The following is a 27635-nucleotide window of genomic DNA, read 5'->3' on the forward strand; positions in this document are numbered from 1 at the left end:
GGAAGAGATCCTTTTTCCAGCACAAAAAGTGTGGAATTTTTATTCCCGTCTCGGCAAAGCGCTGATTTAATTATTCGTTCCGGAGTAAAAGAGATATACAAAATTTCGCGTGGGAAGTTGCAAGAATTCAATCAAGAAGCGCGGTGACAACAACGGGAATTCACAAAACGCTAAAAATCCAATTAGCACGATTTTTCAAGGGAAAATTTTGCCGCTGCGTTGAAAAGAAAGAAGCCAATCTGCGACACAAGAGAAAAGGGAGGACTCAAGTGGGATGTCGGCGCGCAATTTTATTACCTTTTTAATGCTCTTTTGGTCGCAGTTGTTCTGTCATGTGGAGCTTCCGTTTGATCTTTTAATTGAATTACACGACCGCGCACTCGTCGCATAAATTCCGCCACCAGGCCGCTTTTGAACACGGAGACAACTGGCTTTTCCAGATCTGCACCTATCTCGGTGCGAAAAAACTCGAATCACCTGTTTCCAACGTCGGCTGAACTCATCGCCAGTTGTTTTGTACAGAGTGAAGGACTTTTGGTCAAGTGAGTGCCTTTGATGTTTCGCTTCGGTCAAAGGTTACCTACCAAATTTCTCATGAACAGCGGCCCTTCAAATCTGACGCCGGTTTTGTCGCTGCTTTTGTCATGAAATGCCAATTAATTTTGAGTGCTTTGATGATTGAAAATAGAACAAACAGGTGGAAATTCAGCCGTCAAATGAAACCGACTCGCTATATTGGAATATACCGTTATGTTATGGATACAAAATGTGAATAGTAAAACGCTATTTCCCCGTTTGATTAGATAAATCGGTTTATTAAAAAGTTGAACTATTTAAATTTTTGGAATTTGAGGATATTTTTAATTTTAATTTTGCTTATAATAGATTCAGAAAAATGCACAATTAGATCTTTAAATAAAAGTCAAATATGGATTAAAATTTACTTTTGAGAGATTTTGATTTTCAAAATAAATGTATTTGTTTTGAATTAAATTTGAATTTTAAAATTAACATGAATTAAATAATAATATTTTCAAATAAAACTTCTAGTTAACAATTGATAATTGTCTCGTAAAAAGCTGGAAGAAGCAATGAGAACATGGAATGGATTTTTTTTTTTAATTACCAATGCTCCACTAAAGAATTAAAATCCTTTATTTCTAGCATCGTTGATTAGAAATCCAGTGAAAACAAACAGAGAAGTCTGATTAAGTTTTGCCATGGATTCTTTGAACTTTCTCCGATTTCCTCTCACAAGTTCGAATATACGACTCGAAATAATTAGACGTCAGAAGTGAAACATACATTATAATTCTGCCACACACAGGAGAGGTAAAACCTCAAATCCGGAGCGAAACGCGTTCATTATTCGTGGCACGCGGCCTACTTTATGGCAGCGGAGCCGCTTGATGAGGCGAAAAATACTGAAATTCCACAATTCAATTTGCCTCTGCACCTCGGCGGAAAGTCGATAAACGTCTCTGACAAAGCCGAGCCCAGATTTTCCGACCGGCAGTAACAACCCGCGTAAATTCGCGAGAGCTGTCGGAGAGCGCCTGCCGGAATAATTAAGCGCCGGAGAAGCTCGCTTTTGGCGGAATTGTTAATTCAACAGGCCAAAATGCGTGCGTTGTCAATAATAACGTTCGAATGGCGGCGCCCCTAATGTACACGTCATTGTGCGTGCGTGGCTGGCGGAAAAGTAATTATTTCGACTGCTGCGCGAGGTGGATGTGCTGTCAATAAATAATCTCGGCGGAATTATCGCGTCACAAGCAGCCCCGCGTCTCGAGAGTAAAGGCTTGAGTGCTGCTAATGTGGCAAGTCTCTCTCTCGTGTCATCGCAATGCCTCGTCTCTCTCTTCCCGATATAATGAGATGTGGGTTGCCTCAGGTGACTTTTAAGGCGCATAGCTTTGCAATCAATATGAACACTGACGCTCGCTCCCTCGAATAACTCAATAACGACCTCCCAAATCTGAATATTTGATCCCGGCTGAAACAATGCGGGGCAATATCGGAGCAGACGCCGTTTGCTCTCTCCTCTGTCCGGGGTCCTTTCATCCCTAACTCTCTGTGTCACTCGGATTCCAGTCTCCTTTTATTATTTCAGATCATCCCTCTCTGGCAATAAAAATTGAGAAGGGTATTTCATTGAATAAATCTCTTCTGTAATGGTCTTTGAAAGGGTACGCGTCTCCTTTATTTAAATAAGGTGATTCAACTTGCATTAAAAATATTTGAAATCACAGAAGATTTTTTCTAAATAAACAATTGAACTTATTTTGTTTTTATTACTTGTAATAAAATTAATTATTTATCATTCAAAATAGTAGTCCAATATAAGAAACTGTCTCTAGCAAACTGCGTGCTTTTTTTAATAAAATGTAATCCTCTTTTTTCCTGCGGTCCCTTGTAATATGTCGCAGAGTTAATATTTAATCAGCCTTAATAATTGAAAATTTCACTTTCCATAATTCTTCAGTATGCAACCTCATTTGAATTTCAACTTTATTATCTGGCACGATGTGCTATATGCTCTCGCTCTTGTCGCCTCAGGTGAAGAGCTTTCTTCGTTAGAGAATTTTCACCTGCTGTTTTAGGCGCAGAATAATCCACTTCAACGGCGGCGCGCAACCCTTAAGGAAGGGCACTTGAAAGTGCCAGAAAAGTGCGATGGTGAAATCTCAGCATTAACATGGCGTTACAAGCAGAGGAGCACGCGCTCCAAGATAATCTCTTTTTTTTTTAACTCGTAATCTCATCGTGGGGTTTTGCATAGAGTGAGAAATTTGATCAAGATGGTTGAATTTGAAACCAATTTTTATTAATTTTCCTATTTTTTATTAATTAATTTACTAAGTGCAAAAATTTTCATAATAGAAAAACTTCTAATTATTAGAACAAATGATAAATAATCATTCCCATAGCTTATGACAAATATATATTTTTTTAACTTTTTCATAATTTTTGTTCGAATTTTTCTTTACAAATTATTTTTCCTGCATGTTTTAATGAATGAATGGAAAATCACCAGACGGAAAATAAGCCCGGTTTACCGTCTGGTCGAGCACAGCGTCCGGCTGCACTCATCAAAGCCAGCCGTCCCGAAAATCCATCAAACGCGCTGATACAAATAGCCGGCATCAGATATGTGGTGGTGATTTATGCGCGCGCGATGCGAATTTTGCAGCCGGCCATTTTTCTCCCCTGCTCGCTCTCTCGTGTTTTCCCAGACGAAAAAATATTACCTCGATTGTATCATTTAATGGAAAAATGCCTGTGTTTCATCAGCTGCAGTCGCCGCTTCTCTTTTTATTTATTTTATCTCGTGCGAGAATTTGCCTGTTCAGAGTTGTCTGTGAAAAGTCAACGTCATGGATTTTCCTTATCTAGAAAAATTCACAACGCCAAAATAAAGATAACATTCAAGCATCAAGTTCAAGAAACATTTTATTAGAATTAAAATACATAACAATAATTATTGTACCGATTTTCAAATATTTAGCATTTTTTTTGTCTTTCAGTATATTTTCTGTACTTGAAAATTTTTATAAGGAATACTTTATGTCATTGCCTGTTCTTTCACATTTAAAATTATTATCATATTTTGTGCTTTTCAGCTTTGAAATTATGTTTGCTTGAACAAAATAAGCTCCCAGAAATCAAATTAAAGCACAAATATCATTCACATTATTATTCATGTTAGTTTTTTCTAAAAAAAAAGCAGTAACGAAAAATGAAATAATTATAATGATAGTTAAATAAATCCACAAAATAATAAACTTATTCAACAATTTTGCAGAAAATTGGTCTTTTCATCCATTTTATTTGATTGTAAGCTGATATTTATTTTATTTGATTTTATACTTACCAGCTTTTAATAATTGCATTCTAGATTCTCTCATTTGTTTCTCATAAATAATTAAGTATTTCACCAGTTCCTTCGGTTTAATTATTTTTGTTGACATAAAAAAATAACAATTAGCTCGATCCATGGCTAGCAGATGTTTCACTAACGCCTTGTATTGATTTTCCACTTTTGAAAATCAATCAATTTGAAATTTCTCCAATTCAGGCTGTGTTGCGATGAACTATCTAAATACATGGGCACTGAACGTTCGGCAGCTCCAGCAGCGTGCATAGAGTGGTTTTGGGAGGGAAATATTGATTCTTAAAATCAGATCTGCATGTAAATTGGACATTTCCTTGTGCGACGCTCGGTGTACACAAAAAGAATGTCGCCCAGAGAGACTGCTCCATGTAATGCCGGTGCACACGGAAATGGATTACGCATCGGAACACACGTGTATACCTGAAACCCCGGGCGGCTTTTTCTGCATTCGCAGTCGGGCCCGGCAATAACTTATAGGGCGAAACATTTGAATATGAAAGAAAAAAGTTGCTACACCGGAATTGAATAAAACGTAATTCTCGTGTATGCGAGAGAGCGCGCGCTTTCTCTCTCGCGCGGCATAAATCACCGAAACGTCCTGGAAATATATCACGGGTAATCTTATTACAGCTGTAAATAAAGTTCTTTCTTTCTTTTCTTTTCTGGACGAACCTGCTGGCGCAGAGTAAGGTTCTCTAGCCATGCCGGGTGACAAAGCAACTCTCGGGAAAAATTGATAGAAACAAGGCGAGTGACGCTGCCATTTCTCACGCCAAATGTTGGGCCGCTGCAGTCTCAGACAGATGCGAGGGAGAAAAATTGCACCTAATTTTTATTCCAATTTTCTAGTGCATGCCGGCAAGAGTAGGGGGATTATTTCACGGTCCATGTCACCTGCATTAAGCATTGTCAGCCTCTCTCTCTCTGCATCCCAGATTTTTGTGTTTCGGTCGCCGGCTGCTTTTAACAGAGGAATGTGGCAATTTTCCAAACTTCTCTTGGACAAATGAGTTTACTCTCACATAAAATTCAAGAATTGAAATTCTTGAAGTACCGCTAAATGCAAATGCATTATTTTTTTTATGAAAAAATAATGAAATTATTAAAAATGAATAAATTAATGCTGAACAAATTACAATTTAAATCAGTAGCTTTGTAGCAATATTTCTTGAATTTACGAGAAATATATGGTGAATAATGATTATTTTTAATAATTATGTTGTCAACATATATTATAAGAGATAATTGTTTAACACGAACATGCACCTAAGCCGCATAGTAATATCTAAAGTTACTTTAATTGAAGCCTGATTCACATCGTAACTGCACATTTTGATTATTATTTAAGGGAAATAATCGCTTCCTTTAAAAATATATCCAATAACAAATATCTCTCAATGATAACATTAATAATATGGTAAATATAATAATTGAGTGTTTAAAAAATATATTAATGCACTTTAAATTAAAAAATAATCAATATTTAAAAAAAAAATATCAAATTTTTTGCTACGTAAAACTGCGTAAAACATTTTATATTATGTTGATTAAACAATATTAATATTCTTTTAGCCCACAGCAACAATCCTTTTGGTCAAAAATGGAATGTTTTCCAAACCATTTTAGTTGTAATTTTATAATTTTAATGATTCAAAAAGTTTTTTTACCATGAACAAATCAGTTGCTGCTTTTTCAAAAACTGGAAAAGAGCAAACTAGTGTGAGAAAATGTCATATTTGTCCAGTGCAAAGTATTCATTTTGCGATTTCACCACAGTGGCAGTTTCTGCAGCTCCTCGCTGTTAACTTACCGGAATGAAATTTCCACTTTTTCCACGTCTATGTGTGCTCGCCGTTCTCACGTTACGTACACAGTCGGTTCCGGGACGTCTCTCCACGCCAGAGCAAACGCACACCACGGCCCGCATAGAGACGGTGTGTATATTTAATTTTCATAAAAGGACCGCAAGGCTGGTCTCTACCTAAGTAAGAACTGGACGGCTGCAGTTTCAAATTGAATCCCACAAAGAGAAATGTAATCAGATGAGGAAAAAAGGGAAGAGCCAGCCAGCAACTGCGAAATAACGTTCAGACGTGCGAAAAAAAGAAACTTAAATATATAAAACTTGGTCAGAAGGAGAAAAACTTGTTTCAAACTACTTATACTTTAATGAAGTACAAAAAAGTTTCTTTATTACGTTAAGGAGAGTCGGGCGAAAATGTAAAAAAGGGAAGATCTCTCCCGCAGTTTGTTCCTTTGTTGTCTCTCGGAACATTTCTCCGGCGTGCACCTTATTCTAACACACATACAGCAGCGGCTGCTTTGTGTGAATATGAAGAGGGTGTGGGATGTACGAGCTGCATTACGTACTTTCTTTTTCCCTATCTAATTTACACGCGACTGCACGAGAGAATATGAATAAGAGGGAGTTGCGCCAGCAAACTTGCTTATTTTCAGCCGCTGCCGTTTTTCATCCCGCGTTTGTTTCGAAACTCCAAATTTAATTTTCTGGATGTCTCGCGCGCTTCATTCGTCTCAATTTGAAATAACAACAGACAAATTAAACTGCTCAAGATGAACAACTTCCATCGCTACTGCTGAAGATTTTTCTTCTTTTGCACGCGATTTTACTGCTTTTGAGAGGAGCGTAATACGGATCACTGGGATCACTCACCACAATGAATTATTTATGCAGTTAAGTATGGGGAAAAAGTTTGTTGCTTGCTTTTACGACTGCGAAAAGGGACAGCTGACAGAATTCCGAACTCCCTTTCAAATATATAAGCACTCGCGATTTTTTAAATCTCCTGCAGAATCGTCAAAGGAGAATTAAGCTGAAGCTAAAAGGAAAGTTTTCTTTTGATAATTTATGTTTTTCTAAGCGATATCTTTTCGGAATATAATTTTATTTTTTCAATTTGCATTCTAATGTTATCGTCAAAAGTAAATCAACAGCTGCGAGAAAAATCGATTTTGATGGGCAAAGTGAAAACTCTTCTGCAATTTACACCGTTAAACCTTTTGGGAAATTAGGAGGGGTGAGTTTGAATGCATTAGAATTATTCAAATCAGGACGAAATCTCCCCTTTTCTTTGTCTAAAATTTCACATTCAATTTAGCCACGCACAAGAGAAATCGAGAATCGCAAATGATATTCTGCACGATGGGGGAAACTTTTTCATTATCTCGACTCGGCACTCGAAAACAATGAACGGCGGCACACACCTCTTAGCTGTTGTGTTGCGGATGATGGAGTTGAAATGAGGTTGAAATGAAGGCGGACGGGTTGCTCGGCATGCGAGAGAACACGCAGAGATGACATTAGAATTGCATATTTGGTGTAAAGCCCGAAGACATTAGAGAGCAAAACATCTTGCCGCGCTCGCGTAAGTGAAAATGTAAATTGCTTTTCCTTCCCTCAGCTCGAGTGTTGTTGGTTGTCGTCGGTTGCCGCCCCCTCGATTGTTGCCGAGTTGGCGAAATGTTCAGGTGAAATATTATGCCTACCTTGAATCGACTAACTTTTTCCCGCCCTACCTACTCTTGTCGTCTCTTTTTTTAATTAAATTTCGCTGAGTGTTGCTGCTGCGCGTAAAGTTGCCTTTAATTATTCGTCGCTTTGGGAACAATACGCGGCGCCTGAGAGATATATTATGGCTTTTCGCCTTGCGCTTGCCTTGCAATTTGGCACTGGGCGCTGGGTGGGATTAGAAAGTTTTCCCTATTAAAAAACCAGCTCGCAGGGAGAGTTGGCTTTTTTAATTTGATACCAGCAAATAATTGAAATATTCAATTAAAAAAGGATTCAACTTGATTTTGAAAAAAAAATGCAAACTAAATATTTTGACAATAATTTGTATTGCAATGACACTAAAAACTAAAATAAAATTTTATTGATTAACAAATTAGAAATACATTTAACCTTATTTGATTTTTGGAGCAGAAAATTAAAAATTAAATTTTGATCGTGAGCACCAAAGCCAATGACGTCATTATAATGGCTGAAGCGAAATTAACTTTGCTGTTTGCAGTTTTGCAGTAATCTTTGTACATTGTTGGCAGTGCACAACTGAAAAAATTTCTTTAACTCATCACAAGATTTCTCTCCAAGAGTGGAACAGCCGCGGTATGTCTTTGTTTTGTTATCCTCTGAAATTTATTATTTTTGAACTCCTCTAGAAATTACATGAGTATTTTGTGCTCAGCGAAAGTAGGAATAGTGATTATAATACAGGCGTCCTTAGTTTGATTGATATATAGTAGGAATAATGCGGTCTCCAATTTCAGATGTGGTGTACTCAAAAGACTTTAAACATTTCTTATACATGTCGGTTTTTTCCTTGGGCGCAAACTTGTCCTTGCATCCTGAGTCATCAAAAGAATTGCACGTATGGCACTCAAGTGCATGACCTGCAATCATCATAAAAAAAAATGTAGGATTAACCTCAAGATATAGCAGTTAAATGAAAAAATTTTAATTCTTGATTTTTACCAAGAATTCAACTTTCAATATTGACTCGGTTTGGCCAGCGCGTTCGATTAATGTTCTTTAATGCGCCAGAAAAATAAAAATGAAAAAAAGATATTGCGGTAATTCGTTTTGAATTGTTTATTTTAGAATATTTTGTATTTTTCCTCAATGTATTTATTGACTTAATTTGTGATGAAATAAAATTACAAAATCAGGCTTCCTCGGAAAATCCCTGCTCTACTAGTTTCAGTAATCAATTTTCTTCCATTAAAAAAATGGGATTTTTTTTATAAATAAAAATTTAACAGAGATTTGGGGGCACGTAGGCAGTAATTATATCTCTTTCTTGATATAAAATTAATTTGCTAAGAAATATCTTACCTGTTCCAATGAAGAGTGTCAAGAGAAGGATTCTAGTCTTCGAAGCAAGCATTTTTGGGCTACTAATCAAAACCAACAACCATAACGCTCAAAAACTACCATTTTATAGTATGATAAAAAGATTAGGTACTGAATACATTTGTAGATATAAATTTATAACACGATTATTTCTGTGAAGTTAATTATATTTCAATATAAAAGGAATTTAAAAATCCTTGAAACGTCTAATCTAGCTACATGCAGATAATGTAAAAACGTGTGGTGTGCACTACTGTATGTACAAGGATCTTGATTGTGGTAAAATAATTGAATTTATAAACTTGTAATTCCTTGTGTATTTTTAACCTTTTGTGGTAAATTTTTTTAAAATGTATCTGGATAATATGAAAATGAATGTTTTGAGAATGAATTGAAAATGAAACTAAAAAATTTTCGTCGTGTATTAATTCATAATTAATGAGCGAGTCATTATCTTACTAAATTCTACAGAAATCTCAAGGAAGTAAAATAATATTAAGGCAATTGATATTGATTTTAAATGCAAGATGACATAGACTTTCAAAGAATATAAGGCACTTAAACTCCAAAGTCATTTTTCCATTGTTAAAATTGTATTATTAAAGTTTCAAAACATTTCTTTATACTTTTTTCATGAAAAAACTGGAAAAAACTTTCGCCCAAATTTTAATTAAAAGTTGTGAAAATCCATTGTCAGAATGAATTAAAGTGGGGCAAAACGCTGCGGGTCCTTTTAAATGGGCTAAATCCATACCCGGTCAGGTAGCAAATTGGCTAAATCCATGGTTGGTCAGCTAGCAAATGAGCTAAATCCACTTTTTCAAACTTTTCAGCAGGAAGAAAACACTGAATTAAATCTGAACCCTTGTGCGCGGTTGTAGCAATCATTTAGACTATGTTTAAGGACATCATAAACAATATTTTTGCAACATTAAATTGATTTCAAACTAATAATTTGTTTAATGGGAACCTAAAATGGGGTTGACAAAGCCCAATAAAATTATTGATTTAAATATAAAATGTTGCTTTTACTGTTGCAGGCAACAAATATACAAATTTACAATAAATGTTTTAAGAAAAAATAAATTTTAACATTTTTTTGGGTATCATCTTGTCGATTTACTTTGATTTGTATATATATAATAAGTGAACTCATATCGCTGATTATTATGATTTTAATTATAATATCGGTGAATATAATCAATTTTATTTAATTAATTTTAACATTTCTTAACTTTCATTTACGTCTCATGAATATTAAAAATCTTTAATTATTATTTTTACTCCAAATCTATGATATACAAGTTCCCGCTTGAAAATTATTGCTCATTATTGCCCGCTGTAACTTTTTTTATGCAAAATTCTCTTCACTTTTATTTCCAATAGGTGTGCACTAGGTATACCTCCTGTTTTTATTTATAGGATAATTTTTAACTGTCCTGTGTACTTTAAAATTAAGTAGATAATTTTTTTTCTCAAAACTTATTAAATTCAAAATTATTGTTCATTGCTAGAGCTTAGAAATTGTTGTACCAAATAATTAGAAGATTTTTCAAACTTAAAAAAATCTAAAAATAGTTATAATAACAATATAGATTATAAATTTGTATAATAAAATCTTGTGCATTAAAATCTATTATTTAATAAATCTTTTTTTCCATTTGAAATTGATAATTTTTTTAATTGGAATTTAAATAAATAAATAAAATTTTTAAAAATAATTTCATAGTATTTTTATAAATAGTTTTTAACGGTAATTAATAATATATTATTTAACATAAATTTAATGGTTATGTAATGATGTTTTATTATTTTATTAATTTTTATTAATACATAAACACAAAAAGAACAATAAATATTTTAACGAGCTTCGTCGAAAAATCCTGCTTAGTTTGCTTCAAGTAGTACGAGTGTTTAAAACAGAGAAAGAGATCAAACAAAGAAAACAAATTTTCTGGCGGAATTTTAATTATCTGTGGATTTTAGCATAATTATATTATATCTAAAATTAAATTTACTGCTTTAAAATATCTAATTTCATTTTTATTCAATTGAGCAGTCTTTTTTAAAAATGATAATTCATTTTAAACAGGTCTGTAATTTATTATTGGTTGATCGATATTTTTGTGTATTTGTTATACTATTATTCCATTATTGATAATTTTCAAGTTCTTCTGTGCTACTTCAGATATAGAATAGTATGTTTTAACAAATAAATAGTGGTGCAAAGCAAATCAGCATGCAGCTTGTTGAAAAGAATGACACTTAATATATTGGAGTAATTTAGTTTAATTATGTTAATGGTTATTAATTGATCCTGCCGCTTATTCAATTCTTGATAAGTTGGTATTAAATCTTTAAATAAGCTTTCAAACGATGCCAAGATTATTAAATTTGAATAAACAGAACCAGAAATACTAAAAGTCAAATTTTTAATATTATGCATCAAAAATCGACGGTGTACGGCATGGCTGCATAACCACTGCACATCATCAGGCACATTTCCCACCCATATTGCCATATGAACTTGGCCATCTAATGATATTTTGTGAACCATAAGGTGAAAATGAACCAATTACAAAAGCAAACGCGTTTTTGGTCAAATGTGGATTTAGCCAATTTGCTATACAGCTCTTTTTGGATTTAGCCGAATTGCTACCTGACCGGGTATGGATTTAGCCCATTTAAAAGGACCCGCAGCGAAAATCAGAAATAATTTGTCCCTGTCTAATTTTGTTTTCCAAAATTAAATTTGAGCTTCAATTTGGCATTGTATTAATAAAAAGTTAATCTGTATTGCTCATAGGCAACAAGTTGAGCAAGCGTGTCGTGCAGGTTGCCGCTTTCTTTGGGGCGACCTCAAAGCGTGCAATCCGCACAATGCAGAAAAAATCCCCTCCTTCCATATAGAATAAAGAAAACTTTCCGCCACAGCAAACAATTACAAACCGCTCTCTCGCCAAGCAAGTCTCTCGATTCTCAGGGGACCGGCGGCGCAGAGCAGAAGCCATAAATTCGACGAGCAAAGAAGATGTGACGTTGAAAAGGGAAAGGAGATTAAAAAACTTCCATATAATAAGAACTCGCGCGGTCCTGATTGTGTGATTAATGAGCCGCGCATTGAAGCTCTCGAAGCATCGGTAATCAACCACATTATAATGAGGTCGAAACACGCGCCTGTTTGCACAGCAAATTTCTCATTTTGTGTCGCCTCCAGCCGCCAGCCGACCCGAGTTTATGACTTTATTTAAACACCATAACAGCTGGTGCACTTGAAATTTATTTTATAGACAAAGTTAAACAAGGGGCTTATGCGAGTGCCGGCGCGCAGAATGTCAAGCAAGAATTTGCGTTTTAATTATTTCCCCAGGACGTGTGTGAGTTTGCAGCAGGCGGGTGTTACCTCGCCTCTAATTAATTTACGGTAATAGTTTTTGAATTATGCATCTCAGAGAGGAGAAAGAGGACGGGCGCTAAATTGCAACTCTTGCGGAAATCACCTCCGTCGTACTTTGAGACGTTATACGTGCAATAATTATTGGCAATGCACTACTTGGCTCACTTGAAAGCAGAACCAAAGCTCGCGCTAATTAATTTTCATTTGAAGCAGTGTTTGGCAGACGACAAGGCAGTCGAAGTTTGTAAAATTTTATGGTGGTTGAACTTATTAAGTATTTTGAGAGATATATTTTCTTAAATTGGCAAGGAAACATTAAAATCTGTAGAATTTGCTGCAAAAAATATTTCTAATTCATTTTTATTATCCTTTCCAACAATATTTAATTTTCCAATTTTTACAAGATATTGTGAAGCAGTTCTTAAGTCTTTAAAAAGTCCTGAAATTAAAAACAAGACATCATTTTCATATCATCACATTGCAAAAATCTATATCATTTTCTTTTTCGTGAAAGTTTATAAAAGAGGTCGTTTATTTGTCATATGAACTATAGATGAAAAAGGAAAAAAAACTATGAAATTTGAAGTGAAATAAATAGATTTTTCACGAGTTTATAGATAAAAATATTTATGTCTACTCATTTCTTAAGAAGGTTAGATTCTTGATTATTTTTTTAACGTAAATTAATCTTATTTGAACATTATTTAAGTATGAATTTATTTCTATTCTAGTGTATCGAAAGCAATACATTGATAAACTTGATGATCAAAACAAAATATTATATTACTTTTAAAATTGGCTACAAAAAATGATTTACATTATGCATTTATTTATTATTTATTAAATAAAAAATTAGACAGTTTTTTTATGAAGTTAACACAATTAATATTATATAGAATTTATATATAGTTATTTTATTATAAAATAATTTTTTTTCTATAACCATATTATTCATGGTAAGTTAAAAAACTCTGCTTATGCTGTTCTCAATTTAGCTTCATATTTGTAAGAAAAAAATATATAAATTCAACACCTTTTATACACTGTTATATTATCTCTATTTTGAAATTAATTTATGTTTTGTATGGTCATTTGATAAATTGTTCAATTTGGTTGCCCAATCTTAATAGAATATTTGATACATTACACAAATTTTTCAATTTTGTTTCTCTTCTATGAAATACAAATCATAAATTCTAGTGAAACAAGAATATTACCACACAGCGTTAAGCAATATTGACGTTTATCAAATTATGAATAAATTTAAACAAATAAGTGCCACTTTTTCTTTTAGTTAAAACAAAAAATTTTACTGTTCAAAGGGACAAAAAACCAACCCTTAGGTGCGTCGTCATTATTACAGCACTGATAAAAGTGCACGGTGGAGAATCAGAGAAAGAGGCTCTGTGGGTTAGCAGTGCTGCGGCAGCGCTCAACTATGAGGGACCCATATATTCGCCGCGCTCTTTCTCTCATTATCTTGATAAGTGCACACGTACCGCGTGCACGAGGTTCGCTTCGGCGTCGCTCAGTACAAAAGTAGAGCGCACACGTGCGTTATCGATGCGATCTCATTGTTGACTTTGTTCATCACCTCGCTGCGAATATAATCGCGAGCGGCCCCCACACTAAAAGCTCCATAAGCACAATGTGAAGAAAATGATCAATAATAATGTACGCGAAAAAATAATTTCGCAGGCCCATGTTGGTGCAGGTGCTCCCCCCTTCACCACCTTCCACCCCCAGCCAGCGGAAAAAGGGGTTTGTTCGCCCACCCCACTTCGTGCGTGGTCATTAATGAGAGCGCAGGGCGAAATTTTTAATTTCATACACGCCGTCCGCACAATGAATAAAACTGCGGAAGGATGAGTCAGTCTCATTATAAGTAATGTTTAGTTGAAGGGACCATAATAACTTGCTCAGATCTGGAATATTTTTGATAAAATGTAAAATGAAAACCTATTTTGCCTCTTTCAATCGATCACAAGAAATTTAAATAAATAATCTTAAATAATCAAGAATCTTCCGGATAAGTTCATTAATTTTCTTGAGGTCAATCCGAAACTTTTTAATGTTTTAAATGTTTTTAATGTTTTTAAAAATAAGGATATTAACAAAACGCGTTGGCATGATGGAAGATTCTGCAAAAATTTTGAAAAATTTTAATATAAAATAAATTATATAATTTTAAAAGTTAATTTTATTCTTTACTTTTAATCCACCAATTCAATTTTGAATAAAAAAAATTCCAAAAGTCGCATTTTCTAAGTAAATTTAATTTAAATTTAGCTTTCGGTGGCACTGTTCCTTTTTTATTTAGCTAAAAGACATAATACATTTTTCTGTATTTCCTGATTTCATGCGTGCAGCAACTTGTTTCGTATTATATTATTGTCTTAATCTTACAAAATATTTGAATTTCAAATTTAAAATCTGTTTGACATAAATATTAATTTTGTTACGACTCAAGCAATTTTTAATAATTGTTTTATTGAACATCAATATTTTCCCATGCTGCAAGTCATCATAAATTTTGGTGTTGTTATTTTTCCAAATTGTTACAATCACTGTAAACAATCAATCCAACAATGTAACTTGTTGCAGTGTTTTATGATTTATAATTTCTATTGTTGGTTTGTCAGTTAAATTTCAAAAAATATTTTCAGAATCTCGTTTGTGATTTTGTTGAGCTTTTGGAGATAATAACAAAATTCTTGCCGCTTTTCGAATCGCCAAGGTTAGCTAATTTGGATTTATGTGATTGGTTCATCCATGAGTCTTATGAATCGTTTAACAAACTGTCGGACAAGATGTTTGGAAGGAAGAATTTGAAAATGTTTGCTGCTGGTAAGTTTTTTTATGAACTTTATTCTGGTATCTCTTCAAAGCGAAAACATCCCTGATGGGTTAATAGTCATTTCATATGGTTCCTGATGCCATAGAATTGTTTTTCTAAGTTTTTAACAACTGCCGTTTTTAAAGGGCTTCCGCATAAGAATGCAACAAAAGCAAAATTCGAATGTGCTCTGTGGACAAGACTTTTTGAATCCTTTGAAGAATTTTGCAAATCCACCAGCCAAAAAGCGCCAGAGACTTGATAATTATCCATTAAATAATGCAAAAGGATTTTGATATTCTGATTATATTAATAATAATATTAATCGTTATCACCTTGATAGTGAATCTTGGTGTCTACCTTTGTGCAGAGAAACCTTTTGTGGCAGGTTCATGGACGCTGTTTGTAGCTGGTTTGTAGCAAAAAAGAACAAATTCTCGGCTTCTCGCCACCCTTAACTTCCGCGGCTTCACCTTCAGAGTTGAAAGAATCGCATCTCTCTCGCTCATTAATTCCTTGGGCTCACAAAACTACGCAATCATATAAAGAAATTACAAAAAGGGCGATGCATTTTGTATTCAGTCACAAACTTCCACCTGAAAATGAGCAGAGAGATGAGAGTTTTAATTGCTCCTCAGATACATACTGGCATTCAATTTTTGTTTCGCCAGAGAGTTGAAACAGTTTGTGAAGGGCGCCGAGTGCTGCGAGTTAACAAAAATCAGCACCTTAAAGTGTTAGAACATCAACAAATATTACCCAGAACCATGTGACTATTTTCCAATGACACATTATTATTCATTTCTTTGGAAGGCGATCTTGTTCTTATTGAAAAAATGTTTGTTTGCATTCAATTAGTCATTAATTTTAATAATTTTTTATGATAAATACAAGTGTTCTGCTGAGAAAGGCACTGCTGATTCTTGCCCAAAATTTCCGTGCAAAAAGCCATGGGGAGAAGTTAAAAATATCTCATGGCTTCTTGCCCGCAACATCATAATAAAAAAGCCAAAATTCAGCTTGATGAGCTTCTGTAGATTTGTAAAAACTTTAACTCTATTGATTCTTGATTTTTCTTATGGGCTTATTAAAAAATGAACCTTTTACTGTGTTTTTTAGTGAAGTTCCTACCCATTAGAACCAAGCAGCTCCGACCGATCACTCCTGAAACCTATAAACGTAATATAAAATTAAATATTATATTTTGCACAGCATGTAAATTTTTTTTAATAATCTACTTTATAATTAATTCAGCGTTGCGTTCTAAGGTACGTGGAATTATGACCACTCTGGTGCGGGTCCCAAATGAACTTATGGTCGACCAACTGTGTAAAGAAGAGTTTAGCAATAAGACTATTCCGAAGACAATCATATCTGGCAACTGTGCAAATTCTACTGCTATCAACTTAGGCATTTCACCCCTGACGGAACTTAACGTACGAGTATTTGTAATACACAGCAAAAAATTTAATAAAAAAAATTTCCTTCTATCATACAGAACTATCAGGCCACTAAATCACTTTTGGAGGATGTTTTTGATGAAGATTTTCTCAATATGTTCCGGCACATAATGAAGAACAAATGCCAAGTTAGCCAGCAATCGGAAGTTTGTAGGATTGGTGCAGTATTGCGCTGGTATGCATAAAGCTAAAATTGATTTAAAATTAAAATTACTTGCATCTAAAATTATAACATGCAGGTGACCAAGACTGGAGAAGAAAGCTGGGCTGTGGGACGAGAGGTCCAATGATAGTTTATGGGTTGACGATGTTTTTGGTTTTCACACCCAAAGAGCCAAAATCGGACAATGTCTCCAGTGCAATAGTTTGCAGTCTGTTTTGGTCTCCGGAAACCTGTCACAACAAGATTTTTTGAAATTAATCAATCCAGCCAGAAAGCAAACTGAAAAACACTACTGTCCAAAAGTAAACAAAATGTTTTTAATTTAACATAATAATATTTTAATTAAATTTTTTGTATAATTGCATTACAGTGTAAAAAGCAAACACAGCATAAGACTCACTTTTGTTTTGAAACAAGCAGTAATTATAATTTTGATGAACGAAGAAGAAAAAGAAGAAATGAGGGATTCTAAGGTGACTGAGATCGAGGTTCTAATGATGGCATTCCCTCAACATGTGCATCTTGGAGGAAAGATTTGGAGATTCTGCTCGGCTTGTAAGTAGTGCTAAATTTTCCAGCAAAAAATAGCTTTAATGAAACTTAAGAATTTTATAAAAATAGAAAAATAACATTGATGCATTATTCCAACAAGAGTGAGACATGGTGTAAAAATTTTAATTGTGTGTGTGTTTATTACAGCAATCGGAGTGAGATCTCCCACCAGCTTATGATAAGTCGGCCAGAGATTGGAAAATTCAACGACATATGCGATTCTAACCCTGACATAAAATGCGTACCGTTTGAAGATTTTAAGAAAGGACTACCAAAAAGACACTTTTTCGACTTCAGCTAAGTTCTTTACGTCAAGGAATTGGCAGGATCTGGTGGACCCTAACCGGTGATAGATTGATGGGTGTAATTGTGCAAATAGTTTGGTGATGTTCTTTTTTGTTTGTAAATAAATTAAATAATTCATTCTTCTGAATTCATGCACTACTGTGCATTAGCACTGTGCATTGCGTGCCGTAGCATTAACATTTTCATAGAAATTAATTTGGGTCTCTCAAATTAAAATCTTGGAAAAGTTTGAAACTTGTATAATCTCCGACTATTTGAACCTAAAATATCACAAAATAATTCCACCAAAATTTGTGTTTAGAGTTACAGAGTAAACTCGTAGATCAGGCTTCACAAAGCAGCGAAAGGTCGGGGCTGCAAAACATATTTGGCAAAATAGGTTTACCGCGTGTGTCCACAGGCTTTCCGTCGCCGGGATTAATAAAGCCGGGCGTCGTTGAATTTCATGTGCGCACGTTTTGATCAATTTGCGCTCCATGAATCAAGGGCCTAATCCCACACAATCATGGGTACTACAAAGATTTTGGAGCCAACAAGTATCAAGATGGCCGCGTCGGTCGTGCATTGTTGTGTCATCAGGAACAGAGTTAATTTCCGGGGCCGCGCGTACAGTGCACGGCAGTCGTCGTTCGCTCGCTGAAGGCTATTTCTCCTGCTGTTTGATGTTTGCAACCCTCGCCTTTGACATCGCCCGGCTACAATTTCTTGCTGTTTCTCATTTTCAATATCAGCCGGCCGGGCGGTCTCTCTCTCCTTGCTCGCCTCACTCTCTTTTTATGTGTACATTTGAATAGACGCGTGGTGCACAAAGTTGGCGAAAAAGAGTCGCGCACTCTCTTCCATTCAAAGCCCGCCGAAACTTCCTTTTTTAAGGGTCAAAAACAGGCCGCCGAATTGTGTGTGCTCGTGTGTGCGATGGAAATTGAATTGCGCCCTGATTTTTTTTTTTTTTTTTTGCTCTTCCACCCCAAGTTTAGCTGATCGGCCAGAGTGCGAGTTTGTTCCTTTTGTCCGAAATGCAGCTGAACTTCTTTTATTATAGCACGCACAAAAGTGAATATAATATTCTACCAATTTAAAGGTGAATTGAATAAGGATTTTTGCTTTGTCAAGCTAGTTACCTTTTTGGCAATACACGTTTCAACTGCAAAAAAATCAACTTTAAAATATTCACTGTCAATTATTATCAATAAATTTATTTACATCATTACTTATATTATATTCATAAAAAAAATTGAAATGGTGAATGGTGAAAAAACACAGCAGGCTTAGGAATATTGTAATTATATTCACTTAATTAAATTGGTAAGCTATGCACTTTTATTCGCTCGAACGCAACTTTTCACCAGCATTAAAAACTCAATTCTGCAAGTGAAACTCACTGAATGGAGTTGCAGATTGAAAGAGTCGCTTTTTCCGTCTGATAAAAAAGCACTGCGCTGGAACGTGTTAATGAACTTTTGAAAGTGACGCGAGGTAGAGAAAAAAATTGATCGGATTTTCTGCATGTGAAGAGGGCACTTAACCTTCTTGTGCCGAGAGTGGAGAGATAATGAAAAAGCGTAATTTTTGTGAAAGCTCAGCACCGGCGGCGGCGGCGGCCGAGCGAGGATATCTAACACCGTGATATGAGTTTCGCTCGGCGACAAATTTTATTGAATTCCTGTCAATGATCGAGTAAATCTCGATTGCTCTTCACTTCATCAACGTAATAATGCTGCCGTTGCGAGAGTTGGCGCTATCACGGTGATGGACTCGGATGGCTGCGGGCTACAGGAAAGTGAGCACGCCAGTGAAATTCATCAGCTTGATGGCTTTGCAGGCGCTGTTCTCTCGTCATCATCACAACTACACAAGCGGCCTGGCAGCTTTGATTATGAATATTGCCTCCTGAACCAACACGACTCGCTGCTGCTGGCCACTTTGCCATTATTAGAAAATGACATCCTCTGCTCGCTGCACAAGCAAATACATATAAAACTTTACCTCTCAGACTTTTCCGCCTTGAGAGACGGAAAATTTTGTCATTCTTGTTACACTGGATGAGTGGAGGGGCAAATTTTCCGACACCATCTCCACGACGATTCCTTTTATAATCCATCTCGCTTGTGCATTTTTCGTAGAATTAATTAACTAGGCGCATGTCTTGAGTGTTTGTGTGCAGAGAAAGTAATTAATTTCCAGAATCAAGAAGAGGGAAGTGGAAAATTTCATGGGCAATTTTTCACGGTAATCGTTGAGTGGCAACAAAATTAATAACAAATTGAATTTAACACTTTTGAATGTTGAGAAGATTTTTATAATTAAAGCGAGAATATATTTGAACAGCGCATAATATCTAACTATTGTGTCTCCAATTATAAAATCTTTTGAAGAATGTTTTTCAACAATTGCATACCTTTTTTTAAAAACATTTTCAATTTGAAATATCCCTCAATGTAATTTGCAACTGGTCCTGCTTACAATGAAAAGTATTGAAAAAATAAATATAGAATTACAAATATTTATAGGGCTGATGTTATTTGCTGAATTTACAAATTAAGCACCTCAAGGTTCATAGAAATCAAGCTAAGAATTTTTTTATTTGAAAATAGTTTGATTATCATGCATTAGTGATTTTATGGTCGGCAAACTTTTTTGTTTTATACTATTTAATAATCAATTGATAACTTTGTTTAAAGAAATTGACACTCGACAAGATGATCATAGAAGTGAAAAACTTGGCTCTTTCCTTGCTGTATAATTTTTTCACAATAATGAGATCAAAGGCCGAGTTCTACAGTTCCATCAATAATAACATTTTTATTTAACTTCGTGTTTATTAAAAATTAGAAAAAATTATTTAATTTTTTTATGATAATTTTAAGTAAAATTATTATATAAATTTTTATTTGAATGTCTTTTTCTTTGCTTCATAATTTAAAATAATATTTGTAAAACTAATTTTAAAATTATTATGCTTATAAATATTTTATAAGAATATTACAGTTGCTCTTTTTACAAAATTTGCAACAAACTTAAAAGATTTTGCGCATTCTAATAGCTCGTTGATAGTTTTTAATGTATTTTTATTTATTCAACATCTCTCATGAAATCAAACAAAAAATTCTGGAATCCCACCCAACAGATTAAAAAGCAGTCCTATCAAAGTCTTTGTTGCATGTAACATTTAAATAAGTTCTTTATAAAAATAATGAACTCGACAACGTAAACACGACACAGCGCTACACTAGCTACACTATGAAAAAAAAAAAACTTAAAAAATTACTAAGAAGTTTAAACGATGTACGATGTTGTTACAAGGTTATTCCATGAATTTATGTCTTAGCAGAATTATATAATATTTTAAATAACTTTTTTGATTTCTACTAATTTTCTTTTGCAATAAAAAAATCTTTCAATATAAAATTTATAAATTATTGATTAATAAAATATAAAAAATAAAATTTTTTTCTGTTGAGAAGTTCATATATAGAACTGTACTTTCCGCCTGTTTACCAGAACAAAGATAATCCGTGTCTTGGCCTCGTTTTCACGAAATTTTTCGCGAACAAAGCGTGGAAAAAGCGTGGCTTTCTTGAAATTAAAAGGAAAACGTCCACGGCAGCGAGGCGTAATGGGCGCGTTTTAGCTCTCCGCCCGCTGCTCATTGTTGGCGAGAGATGGAGGAGTGTTTTATTCTGATTAAAAGCAGCACAACAGACAGAGAGAGAGAGAAAACGTGTTCTGCGAGGGTTCGTATACATATGTGTGCCGCCGGGGTTTATCATCGCCCTTCAAGCCCAACCAAGCAAACACAGCGGGCTGGCAAAAATGCAGAGAGAGAGATAATGACTGACGAGCTGCTCCATCCGCGTTTCGAAATAAACGGGCGTAAGTGAATGGAATCCCACCATGCAGAAAGCAGAAAGAACGATCGAAGAAGAATTTGTTTGTACGCCGTGTTGCCTACCTGTGTACACTGGCCGGCCAAAAACCAGCGCCGTCAAACGAGACTGAAATTTGCCGATAAATTCGGTGGCCGGGCGAAATTTAGGGTCGAGGCCAGCAGACCTGGGCCATTTGTTTCGGGCGAGACGAGGGCGCACCTAACGAGTGCTTGCGGTGTCCAAATTTAAATTTACAGTCGCACTTGTTAACTCCATCGTCCTCCAGTGGGCCTTGTGCTTCGCGCTGCATTATGTGGTCCAAACTTTGGACCCAAAGTTTTAATTTATATGTTTAGTTGGGTATTTGTGGCTGTGGGCAGCTAGCTTTTGCGGCTGCGCCTCTTCACTTGAAAGGAAGATTTGTGTGTTCCGCAGTTTTTAAACGTTATGGAGTGCCCAATAGTGTGACACTAAATTCGAGGCTTAAAAAAAGTGTGAAATTTCATTAAATACCGAGAAACTCTGAAGATATGCGGGCGCTATTCTCTTGACCTTGACTCATTGTCAGATCTCCCGGTCTACAAGTTATCCCGGGATAAATACAAAAAACGACGTCTTTTATTTTAGGTTTACGCCCAAATTTAGTAAAATTCTCGTCTAATAATAAACATTGACGATGTTTTCACAAAAAATATAGCGGTTTTTGCTTTAAATATTACGAATCTATGAACGGCCACTGAACGTCGACTTTCACAAAAACCGGCCAGTGGATTGTGGGCAGCTCTGGCAACGTTTTTTTTCTTTCGACGGGTTGAGAAATCTCATTTTAAGAGGAATAAAATAAAAGTATTAAGCAATTGTATCTTCGCAATCATACTGATGGAAATTTAAGTTTGAATTGTCATTGTTCTTGGTGCTCACCTGTTTTTATTTCTTACAGGCATAAAATTGTCTGAAATCTTTATTACCTCGACGCACAAAGAAAGTCCGCCACGCCAATGCAATAATTTATAGCGGATGAAATTCACTCGGCTCGATCGTGGCAACAAACAAGGGACGCCTCTCTCTCGGCTTGCAACAATTTATGTGGCGAGAGCTTTGTGTTCTAATCCCGCGCGCGCTGCTGCAATTACACACAATAGGATATGCGATCTTGCTCGTCGGACAGAGAATTATTGAATAATTTGTTTCCAGAGCTTAAATGGCATTAATATACCCGAGAGCAATATGAGAAACAAACGTACGTCGTACTTTTGCGGAGAACAGAGAGGATGAGCGAGGCATATCATATGCACACGACTAATTAGCATGAACAATAGAATAATTGCCATTCATTTGAATAGAAATGGTAAACGTTGGAAAGATAAATTGGAAGTGAAAATAACAGACCGAGTCTATTAAAACTTTAGTTGCAAAAAGGTGTTTATTGATGTCTCAGTAGGGTAACTATACCCCATTCTTCGACATAACAAGAAAGTTTTATTGGAAATAAAATTCTTCTATGTTGACATAATCTATTATTTCATACTTTCTATGCTTTTTGCAGATAATATTGGTTTAATATATTTGTATAAAAATATAAAAAAATACATGAGGGTTGAGTTTTTCAACTTCAATTAGTCTTAAGCTCAAATTTAAATATAAATTTTCACCATGCCCTTTTTACATTTCAGTGAATTAATTGAAAATAAATATAGAAGAAATAAGAACAATTTCTGCCCACATACATTGCTCTTTTCCAAATTGTTTAAAAAGAATTGTAAAGAATAATTTATAGTCAACAATTAAAAGATAAAATTAATAATTAATTTTTCATTGAACATAAAAAATATGCCGTTGATAATTATTAAACTGGTATTGCTGTAGAAAATGGATATCCTCTCATGTTATGTTAAGACGTTGAACTTAAGAGATATGGAATATAATACCTAGCAGAATTTCAAATCTAAATTATCTTTTTTTTTATCAATTTTCTCATGGAAAAATTTTTCGCAGTTTTTTTTTATTTTTTGAATAATTGAACAATAAAAAACTCATCAAAAATGGCATCCACTATCTTTTGATTACAAATTAATTAGATAAAATTTCAATTTGAACTGTAAAATTTTGCCTCTTTCATCGCATAATGGACCATTTCCATCGGAAAATTAATTCCTGCGTGGTTTCAAAGGCGGGAGCCAGATTTAATTTTGGTCCGTGTTGCCGTTCAAAAGCTCAACATTAGTGTTGAAATCCGCTGATTGATGAACTCTCCGCTGGGCCGAGCAAGTGCCGCGGCACAGCCGAATAGGCACGTAATAATCACGCTAAGAAGATTACGCCAAACATGATGGTCTCTCTCGGCACAACTAATCCGGGCCAATTAACAAATTGGCGATACCGGCAAATCATCTCGTCATTTTGATTGGCGCCAAATTAGCGAGAGTCTTGTCGGGTCCACGCACAAATTCACACACAAACAGAGGCTGCAGTGCAAAGTCCGGCGGTGGCAAATCCACCGAGAATCCTCTTATGTCTGTATACACATGCACGCACGAGAGAGCAATTTGAATGGACCACTCTGCCGCCGTCCGGGCTTACGTAGGCAATGATTTTGTTCAGGCGCCGGCCACGGCTCTTTTGCCGGTTATCAAAGCTTTATTGGTTCACTAGGCAGGCATTTAAAATCGCAGAGCGGCGGGGGCGGCCGCGTAGCTCGCCGGGTGTAAATCCGACCAATCTTTTTCATCCGAGCTTTTTACGTCCCGCCGCTAATCTGGACGTTCCGAAATAATGGCCGCAACAACCAACGCTATCGCCGAATTAATTTGGCTGGCTGCTGTTTCGGGACGCCTGAGTGGAAAATGCGTAGGCCGCCACCGTTACTTGCCTGTCCGGCGGGTTGCATACGTTGTTACTAGGTTTTCATTTGGACTCATCATAAGTAATTATTATTATACAGAATTGCTAATAGTAAAAGATGTTGTGGTAATTGAAATTTTAGACATTTTACAACTTACATAAAACAACAATTTGCCGAAGGCAATTTGATGGCAATTAAAATCACTCGTACAATATCATTTGTCAAAAGCATATTAACACATCATATTCGACTTTGAATGTTTGAAAATTTTAATATCCTTGAAAAGCTCCATATATGAACAAATATTATCGTTTTTTTTTTCAAATAAAACTAAATTTTAATAAAAAAAAGCAAAATGTATTAATAAAGTTAGAGCATAAATTTTTTTAGTTATTAAAACGTATGTAAACATTTTCTTTAATATAGAAAGATATAGCATTGATTAAGTTATCGGTTTTATGCAAAATTTTAAAAGAGCAAACAAATTTTAGTGATTTTTGACTAGTCCATTCCTTAAGTTCCATGTGAAATCCCTTTTCATCCCAGTGACTTTAGAAGAGCTATGAAGAAAACCCCATTTTTATTTTATTGAGGAATCCTCAATCTTTATTTAGAAATTATTTTGCATCATTAACTTTATGAATAATTATTCATTTTGAATTTCCAAATCGTGCTACCAAATCGTTCAGCTATGTTAACTAAATTTGACACCCTTGTTAGTCTTTGCTTGTGCTTATTCGTAAGATTAAGTTTGTTTGTCTTTTTTGCTCATATTTGTCGACACGATCAAAACAACCACAAGCTACAAACCACATAGCTTCAAAGTTTCATCGCCAATTAAGCTGGAAAACCACGCACGCATAATTTTATCAAAATTCCACGCCTGTCTGGAGCAAAACAAACTCCCCGACACCATAGCGAAACTTTTCCTGGCGCGCAGAGATCCAATTTAACAATTTCAAAACTTGCATCGAGCAAATTTGATCAGAATCGCAGAGCGAGAGAGAGAGAGAGTGGAAATTTCACATCAGCATAATATCTCTTGTTTACTACACAAGTCCCCTCCTTTGCCACCGAGAGAGGATAAACTTTCGCAGCAACATTATGTGGCTACCGCAGAGAGCAACAGCAAAATTGATATTATTTAGCGAGTAAACAGCGTTAATAGCGGCAATGAAGTATGGATGCCCGACCAGAAGAGGGATGTGTGCTCTGAACTAACACATGATGCTGCGCCGGCAAAATTACTTCCTCCCCTTCGCCACTGCATTTCTCTCTTCATATATGTAGTCCTGGTACTAAACTGGTTCCAAATTCGCCTGCAGCCACTTTCTTTCTATTTTCCCTCGTCGCTTTTGCCAGGGATCAACCAACTTATTTCCCGTCCCTAGCGACGAGCAGAGAGAGGCGCCGTCTGCTAAAAGCCTCATTTATTAATGTGCTTATCAATTGCCGACGTGCACGGGCTAGTGGCAAATTTTTCTCCTCTGTCTCCGCCAAGCTTAATGAAAGGCAGCAATTAGGGGCTTTCGCGTCGCAGAGAGAGCTAGGGAGGTTTTAATAATGCACTTTCCACAAACCGGTCCTTTTCGTCAAAACGCTGGCGGCAACACGAACAGAGTGGGAATTATTGTATTAATGATTTTAATTTAGGGTAGTTGTCTTTTCAAAAGATTTAATATACAATCTCGTCTTTATAAAATTATTATTATTTTTTTTTGAGTTTATAGCAAGAAGAATATTTCAAATCGAAAAAAAGGTACTATAAAAAAAAAGCAGTTAATTCTAATTTGTTTTAAATTCTATTTTTTATTAGAGGTAAAATTATGAAACGAAAAAATGTCAAATGAAAGTGAACAAAAGACAACAATAGTAATTTTTTGTTTGTTATAAAAGTGCTTTTGAAAAAAAAGAGTTTCCCCCCGCGTGAGTGAAATAACCATACAATAATATTTTCATTCCGCGAGCTGACATTATTATGCTTTTAAATTCGATATTCACCGGTGCCGAAGTGGTGAAAAGGGCAACACACACGATCGAGATTGAATTTTTCCTGCCTCGGGTAAACAATCGGGGGCGAAGCAGGTCCATCTCCTGCGCACCTGCTAATGCAAAATTTACACTTTGCCGAGCAGAAAGCAGGGCCCCGTTTGTCCAGCAGAGCAACAAGAAGCACGTTCTCGTGTGGGCGGATTGTTTAATTATTACAAGCGGCTTAATCCGTACGTGAGGTTGCCAACGAAATAAGATTGATCGGCGATGTCCTCTCTCGCTGCAAAAGGGGGCCCGAGATTAAATCTGGCCCCGGCAACATACCCGCTGCAGGGCACCTTCATTATTAAAGCGCCACAGGTCCTGCGTCACCCGACGCTAATTTGACGACGCTTTCTCTCTGTGTGGCGAGAACCGCCCCGCCGTTTCTCTCTCTCTCACTCCAACTTCAAATGCAGCAATTCCGCATTACAGGTCCAAATTGATTGGGCCGCGCCGCCTCCTGTCCTCGGGCTAATCCTTTTTTGTTTGGCGCAAAGTGCTGGAAAAAGCTTTTCGAAAGCGTTTCGCGAATGGCACACACTATTTCAGCACACCCGACAAAGAAGAGTTTCCCACTGCCAACTTTCATCTTGTTTTTTTTTTCTTCAATAATATCCACGTAGCCGGTAATGAGGCTGCCGTTAAATTGAATTGACCTCTCAAAGGAAAATCTAAGTGCTAATTTTTGGCGGAAATTTAAATAATTATTTTAACACGTTTAAACCTGATAATGCTGAATTATATATGTATTTAAGATTTAAATTTGTAATCTTTTTTCTCATTTGACTGGATTTGTGAAGAATAAACAACAATAATAATAAAAGAACAAAAAATGAAAAATATGTAATAATAATTTAATTTAATAAATATTATTTCACAAATTTTCATTATTATTGCTATTTGGAATATTGACATTATTTATGCGCCTAAAGAGAATTATGTCATTTTTTGATCCCTGCGTAAAAAATATGAAATTTTGGATTTAAAACTTCATTCAGATGCGACCAAAAATTTAATCGCAGGGAAGCGTTTAATTCCTTTTCCTTTTGCTGGAAAAAATGATTTTAGAAATATAGCTCGTTCTTGTATAAGTTTTGAACCTTCCATTGCGACTGAAAATGTAAAATTCTAGGGAAGAGATAAATTTCTTTGATAGTCCTGATCAAAGCTGGATAAATTAATTTTGAAATTATAACGGGTTCTGGATTAACTTTCGAACCTACCAATGCGACTACAAAAATGTCATTTATGGGAAACGAAAATTTCTTTGATAAATATTCATAAAATACAGTATTTCATTTCTCCATACATCTTTCAACTTTCCATGGCATGGAAGAATTTAAACTAACTTATTATTAAAATTTCGTTATTGAGAAAAAACGCTCTGAAAGTTTGGACTTGTTGACACAAA

General features: G+C 35.3%; 2 protein-coding genes across 7 annotated transcripts in view; both read left to right on the plus strand.

The window, feature by feature from the left end:
* Positions 1-27635, plus strand: part of LOC132194337 (CUGBP Elav-like family member 2) — a 277639-nt gene that overhangs the window by 16181 nt on the left and 233823 nt on the right. The window lies entirely within an intron of this gene.
* LOC132194341 (tyramine/octopamine receptor-like) overlaps positions 1-27635 on the plus strand; it is a 56791-nt gene that overhangs the window by 1483 nt on the left and 27673 nt on the right. Inside the window, exons 1-7 of one of the 6 annotated variants that reach the window (XR_009441535.1) lie at positions 7038-7384; positions 16118-16177; positions 16253-16434; positions 16497-16633; positions 16698-16923; positions 16992-17176; positions 17321-17606. The exons of 1 other annotated variant lie outside the window; for it this stretch is intronic. Coding sequence is in view for 1 of the 5 variants with exons in the window: in XM_059615540.1 (XP_059471523.1) it covers positions 14973-15009; positions 16118-16177; positions 16253-16434; positions 16497-16633; positions 16698-16701 (420 nt within the window). In the remaining 4 variants the exon portion in view is untranslated. Of the gene's footprint in view, positions 1-7037; positions 7385-14842; positions 15010-16117; positions 16178-16252; positions 16435-16496; positions 16634-16697; positions 16924-16991; positions 17177-17320; positions 17607-27635 lie in introns of those variants that run through there. 4 more of the 6 variants (XR_009441534.1, XM_059615540.1, XR_009441533.1 and 1 more) reach the window with 4 other exon arrangements.

This window comes from Neocloeon triangulifer, unplaced genomic scaffold, assembly GCF_031216515.1.
Source record: "Neocloeon triangulifer isolate White Clay Creek 2 clone unplaced genomic scaffold, ASM3121651v1 ptg000006l, whole genome shotgun sequence".
Lineage (NCBI taxonomy): Eukaryota > Metazoa > Arthropoda > Insecta > Ephemeroptera > Baetidae > Neocloeon > Neocloeon triangulifer.